The sequence below is a fragment of the Gymnogyps californianus genome, chromosome 7, assembly GCF_018139145.2.
Source record: "Gymnogyps californianus isolate 813 chromosome 7, ASM1813914v2, whole genome shotgun sequence".
NCBI lineage: Eukaryota > Metazoa > Chordata > Aves > Accipitriformes > Cathartidae > Gymnogyps > Gymnogyps californianus.
The window spans coordinates 33023865-33030239 of NC_059477.1; the positions used below are offsets into that span (position 1 = coordinate 33023865).

At 53.2% G+C, this 6375-nt stretch overlaps 1 protein-coding gene across 1 annotated transcript in view; it reads right to left on the reverse strand.

The window, feature by feature from the left end:
* ITGB5 (integrin subunit beta 5) overlaps nt 1–784 on the reverse strand; it is a 64090-nt gene extending 63306 nt beyond the window's left edge. Inside the window, exon 1 of the mRNA XM_050899661.1 lies at nt 678–784. Within this exon, the coding sequence (XP_050755618.1) occupies nt 678–783 (106 nt within the window). The 5' untranslated portion in view covers nt 784. The remainder of the gene's footprint in view (nt 1–677) is intronic.
* Between the last annotated feature and the right edge of the window lie 5591 nt (nt 785–6375).

The window sequence follows — 6375 nt, forward strand, 5'->3', positions numbered from 1 at the left end:
GAGCGATATAAGGTGAGAGCGTGGAGATCGGTCACCGGCAGAGCGAACGCTTGTGGCTTTATGCTGCTGTTCCTCATCCAATCAATTAATACACACTGCCTAGACAAACATGCCAGGGAAGTGCTTTTCCCTGAATAGAAGTGGTTATAGCTGGTTCCATTAAAGTATATATATAGAGAGAGAGGTGTATATATAGCTGTTTCATGCTTTTTAAGGCGAAGGTGTAAAATCCCGCACCGCAAAGCCCAAGGATGCAGTCCATGCCCAACAGCGCTGCTGGAGCGCGGGTCCCCACCGCCCCGCAACAGGGGGCACGGCGGGCGGGGGGACCCGGGGTGCAGACCTCCGCCGCGGCTCGGGGACGCCCCGGGGCCGGAGCGGGGAGCGCAGAGAGCCCCGGCACCGGCCGCCCCCGAGGCGGGAGGGGGGCAGCGGGCGCAGCGAGCTGCGTCCCGCCGGCACCGGGGCTGGAGGGGAAACGGGCGCACACGCAAAACACAGCGCAGGGCGCCGGTGGGGAGATGGGAGCGGGGCTGAGGCAGCCGGAAAGGGGGGGAGAAGGGGGGGGGGGATACAAATCGCAACAAAAGTGCACCGAAGCGGGTTTGGGGGGATAATCCGCCTTCCGGGGCGGCGTGTGCAGGGCCCGGAGCGGCGGGGAGCGGAGCGGCCCTTACCTCTGCCGGGCTGCAGCGGGGCGGCCAGGAGGAGGAGGCGGAGGAGGAGGAGCAGGGGGGGCCGGCGGGCGGCGGCGGGGGCCGGCAGCCCCCCTCGGCGGGGCATGGTGCGGGCGGCCGGGGCGGCCGGGCAGCCCTTCCCGGCCGGGCCCTCCCCGCCGCCTTTTGTGCAGCCGCGGCGGCGGCAGCGGCGGCGGCGGCGGCGGCGGCGGAGGAGGAGGAGGCGGCGGGGGCGGCGCCGCGGAGCTGCCCCGGGGGCAGCGGGAGCCGCTCTCCGCTCCGCGCTCCGCGGCGGGACGGGGCGGGCCGGGCCGGAACGGGTGTGCGTGTCTGTGTGTCTGTGTGTCTGTGTGTCTGTCCCGCTCCCGAGGGTGCGCTGCCACCTCCCCGCCCCGCCGCGCAGCGCCGCGCAGGGAGGCGTAACCCCGTCCCCCGCGGGCGCGGAGCGGGCACAGGCGGGCACGGCCTGGCCCACGCACACGTGAAGATGCATGTGCACAGGGACACACGCACACAGAGACTGCATCTGCACACGCACCCACATTCGTACGCACACGCACACATGCGTACGTGCATGCCCGCGTGTGCATGCCCACATCACATATGTACATGCATGCACATTTCATACACGCACGTGCATACACCCACCTGCATATGCGTACATGCATGCATATACCCGCACACAGATGCATGCACATGTGCACACACACGTGCACGTCTTTCACAAACACACAGAGATGCATATACACGGGCGCACCCAGGCACGTACCTACAGGCAGACATGCACAGTGTGCACAGACACACGCACGCACAGACACACATGCATATGTACCCACAGGCACATGAATAATGCGCGCCCTCCTCTCCTGGCTCACAGCAGGGCTTGCACTTGTTTCCCCACGGGTCAGTGGCCGCTCTTACGTGGCATTTTCCTGCTTCAGGGATTTTCTCTGTGCAAACAAACTGCGTCCATCTGTTAAAGGGTTCTCTAACTAAGCAGGGGCATCCGGGCAGTGCTGCCCTGCCTGACGGCTTTTTGGCACGGTCCACACACCCACCGCCTGTCCCTGGTGCGATGGGACATCAACACTTCAGATGTAAAGGAAACGGCAGTTTTATGATTGTGTTTGTGTTGCTGGGGAGCTTTCTGTTTTGTTCTGTTTCTAAAAGAAATCATACATCAACTGTAGAGCTGATCACCGATTTTATAGGCAATTTATAGTAACGGTTAACTACCCGTGGCCTGCAGACCTTCATGCCACTTTAGCATGATGTCTACTAGATCTCACTGTTAGATTTTGCTTAAAACACATGCCCTCAATCCAATACATTGCATTGCTGTTCTCAGAAAGAAGTGATTAACTGTAATGCCACCTGCCAAAATTTCCCCTTATTTGCACTGATTTCCAGCGCTGCTTTCATAACCTTGCTTATTTCTTCAGCTTCTCCGTACCCATGAGAGACACAAGGTTTGGGTCTAAAGTGACCATTTGTTGTCATAGGAAATATCTGCCTACAAAAGTTGTACCATTTTAACTGTCCTGGTGCTGCTAAATCGCAGTAACTCCCGGTGTGGCTGTAGGAGCATCACAACCATACTGCTTGCAACCAGTGCAAAAATATTACTAAATGCCTCACCAAAACCGCTGCTGTGATAGGAATGTGGTGCGTGGGCCAGGCTGTGACCTACAAGCTGCCCTCAAGCCCTCGGCTGTGCATGGGGAAAGGGGCAGCATCAGTTCTCCCTCTTATCCCAAGAGCACGATAAGGTGCATGCCATCACCCTTTATTAATAATAAAATTAATACTAGCCACATTGTGACTGACCTGGAAATGCAAGACGTGGTGTGCAGGGACTTCAAAGCGGGTTGTTCCTCTGTGGCGTATTTTTAATATTTCTGTGAAAAGAAAGAAAACGAAATGCAGATCCTGCGTTTGCATGACATAAAGTACCCGATATGAGCCTTAATGCCCAGAGAAGCCTCGTGTAGACCTAGAAGTCCCTTCTCAGATCTTCTGGCCGTGCCCAAGTACCCCAAGACACAACCACATGTACAAACATACATAGACAGACTTGCGTGTGAGAGCTTTAATCATCCTGGTCGTAGGAGCAGGGACACCCTGATCCCTCATCCTCATCTCTCATCCCTCATCCCTTGTCCCTGTGTCCTGCCATGCCACCCGGGGAGCGCTGGGGGGAAGGAGCAGATGCACAGTGGCAAGTTGTGAATGAGCAAGAAGGAGAAAGGAAAAGCAGGGCCATGGGAGGAAGAAACTACTCAGAGGGAAGAAAACCACCTTGTGAGACTTGACTGTGGCATCTAAAGTAGCAGAGAAGAGGATTTGAGGAAGACTGATGACTTTCAGAAGGAATGTATTCCAGCAGGACTGAAGCCAGGTGAGGCGTAGGAGCTCACCAGTCACCGGTTATATTTAGCTGGGCTCAGCCGAGGTCGAGTGACTGCCCTTGCTTTCCATGGGTGCCTGTGGCATCGCTGCAAGCACCCGGTGCCCACCGTGCCCAGGCTGACCCTGGGAACCTGAGAAACCCCTGAGAGAAGGGAGAAGGTCAGGAGCTGCTACTACACATTTTTTGAGTCGTGGGCTGTTGTCAGTGCCAAACAGCTGCTATCAGTCATGTACCCTTATCGTATTTTTCAAGCCAAACCCCTGTGAAGGTCCCGCAGATTCACAGACTGTATATCTCGTCCCAGTAGACCACTGCTGACCACGGTGTGGGCCCAGGGCTCTACAGGGAAAGACCCTGCAGAGCTGCAGGGGAGGAAGTGCCGTGGCTTCCACAATGAGAACAGCGTTAATACCCTTCTCCGAAGCCAGTGCTGCGCTCTTGCCCCCGCACGCAGCAGCAAAAGGGGATGTAATTGCACTAATGACCAAGCGAGCAGCTGTAACCTCAAGAGGGGGACTTTGTGGTGGTTGAACGTGGGGAATGCACCCACCACGGGGTGGGCAGCTCAGCTCTGGAGGGAGCAGGCAGCCTTGTGTCCCTGAGGTTGGCCATGGACCAAGAAATGAAGCATCAGCAGAGGTAATGTGTGGCCTGAAATGAGGTCCCCAGAGAGGGTGTTTGTATAAATCCTTCCTGCTTGCTGGTGACAAGGGCGCTGGACCGATGTGTGCTGGCTGCTTTTCTGGAGTCAGGGACTGAGTGGCAGTAGATGCCCGAAAAGAAGATTGCATCCATGTAACAAAACCAGATAAGCCCTTCATCTTCCTCCTGGGATTTCCTTGTGCTGAATAAGGGACTGAGAAAAAAAGTTTTTAGTGCCCATGTGTTAACGAGATTATTAAGGACAAAGGGATCATACAAACCAGTAGAAGATGAGTTTGAGGCAGGACCACGATTTTGGGATGGGAACCCAAAGAAGGGCTCTATCTCCTGGGGGCTGTGAAAGGATGACCTGCAACAAAGTCAGCCTTGATCTCCAGGAACAGCCATCACTGCTGCCCGTGTCTTTTCTCTCTTGACCATCGTGTCTCCTGTCTACAAAATGCCATTCTTGAGGATCACTTAGTCCATGAGACTGAGATCCCTCAGGTTCCTTCAAGTATTTAGGTGCCACAAAAGCCCTTGAACTTGGATTTTGAGTATCATTGCACAGTTCTGCTGGAACAGAGAGAGAAAACCCCCAGGCTGGAAAGGCCTGATCTTTGTGCTTGTTTTCTTATCACTTGCATTTTAAAGCTACGGTCAAAGCAGGACATAAACCCAGTGTATCTGACCTAGGCATGCATTTATAAGTGAAGCAATTGTAAGTTAGTTCTTTGGCTCTGTTATCATCAGTAAAAACAAATAAAATGCTTTATCAGAGATACTTTGGGTGTTTTAAAGATAGGTTTTCATTGTCATATCTTCCTCGTGGCAGGAAGGGTGGATAAAAGCATCTGAGTCATGTCTAGACATCTGCTGTGGCACTGAAGGGGTTCTAGATTTTCAACGATAACTCCTCTTTCTGCACCAGTCTGAGCAAAATGCTGGTCCCAGGGCCCCAGCCCACGGCCACAGCCTGTTTCAGGGTGACACTCCAACTCTGCCTTAGTGTTTCACAAAATACTGCCTTGATCCTGCAGTAAAATCCTGGGACACCTCCAACTTTCTCCTGTTTCTAGACTCTGTGGCATAAGTTTAGGGTTGCTGCTTACTAGCAGCTCCAGTTGGAAGAGACATCTTCCGACTGAATATAACTCATTATAACCTCATTATTGGATATAACTCGTTCAACCACCATACCTGCAGTAAGTTCAGAAGCCATAGGATCTCAGGCACAGCTCCCTAGTGTGCCAGAAAGACCAGCTAAGACGGCTAAGATTACCCATTTCCAGAAGTCACAGTGAAGCCAGTGATGGCTGGAAAAGGAGTTCAGATGCAGCCTGGCCTCGGGCACTGCTGGCGCGCAGCAGGTCCTGAATGTCTCTCAGTCCTTTGGTCCAAGCAGCTCTCCATACAACAAAAGACGGGCAAAACTGGAGCCTAGATGATGATCAAGCTGGGCTAATTTATGGTTTTAATAAAAAGGAGTTTTGGGGGAGCTAGGGTGAAGCTGGGGCATAGGATCAGGGATATGAAATAAAAGGCAAACTGCTTTGAACCTTGGGCACCTCCACCGTGTTACAAACAGTTCTTGTATTAGGGAAACACTTTCTCTTCCTTTCCAGTTCCTCACTGTGCTGTTTGCCGGGTCCTCCTGGCTGCGCTGTGGTGAGAAGTGGGAGCACAGAGGCACACGCCGTGGGCACCGCGCGGCTTTGCCGTCCCCACACTGACTTCCCCCCCAAGCCAGCCCACAGACCTGGCTGCTGGGGTTTTCACAACCACGGAAAAAGTTTGTCTCCTGCTTTTTCCATGGAAGCTACAAAAAAATTCCAATTCACACAAAATCCTTGCAGTAATAGGCAACTATCACATGCCAAAAAATGACAATCATGAATTTCATCCTTTCTTATACAGTATGTACTATCCTCCAGCTAAAGATGCAGGTCATGTTGCTGCTGCCTGCTATAAAAATAGGTATAAAAATATCTATTTTTACCATCTGAGGACCAACCTCTCTTCTCAGCTACTCAAGAGCAACGCTACCACTCCTGACCTGCTGAGAAGAAGTATTGCAATACTGCTGGGAAGCAGAAAACGGCACCTAAACTCATCTTGCCAAGTCTTATCCCTCTCCTACATGAAAAAAGGCAGGGTTCAGAATAACTCTCTGTGCAAGTCCATGCCTGGAGCCGCTGGGCTGGAAAGCAAGGGAGGTACGTGGGAGAGATTTTCCTCATGCCTCTAAGGTGCATAAACTTAAGTCCTTCAAACAGTGACAATGGAGCCAGACCAAAGCTGGCAGGTTTTGGTGTTCCTACATCTCCTGAAGCAGGCTGGGGGGCACTTGGCTGCCTGAGCGGCTGTTTTCAGGAGGGGTTCACTGACATGCTGAACTGAAATAGGTCACGGATGTCTCCAGCCATGAGCCACCCTGAAAAATACGCCCCGATCCCCGGAGTTAAGGAGCATGCCATCAAAGGGACGGGCATGGGGATGCACAAGGCTGTGACACAGGAGAGGGTTAAAAATTAGCAGCTCGCTGGAAACCTGCCTGTGGTCTCTGTTAATGGTTAGCCCCAATTAAAATGTGCTCAGTAAAAGGTTTTGCCTTTCGTGTGGCTTTTCCTGCAACTGCAAAGAGCC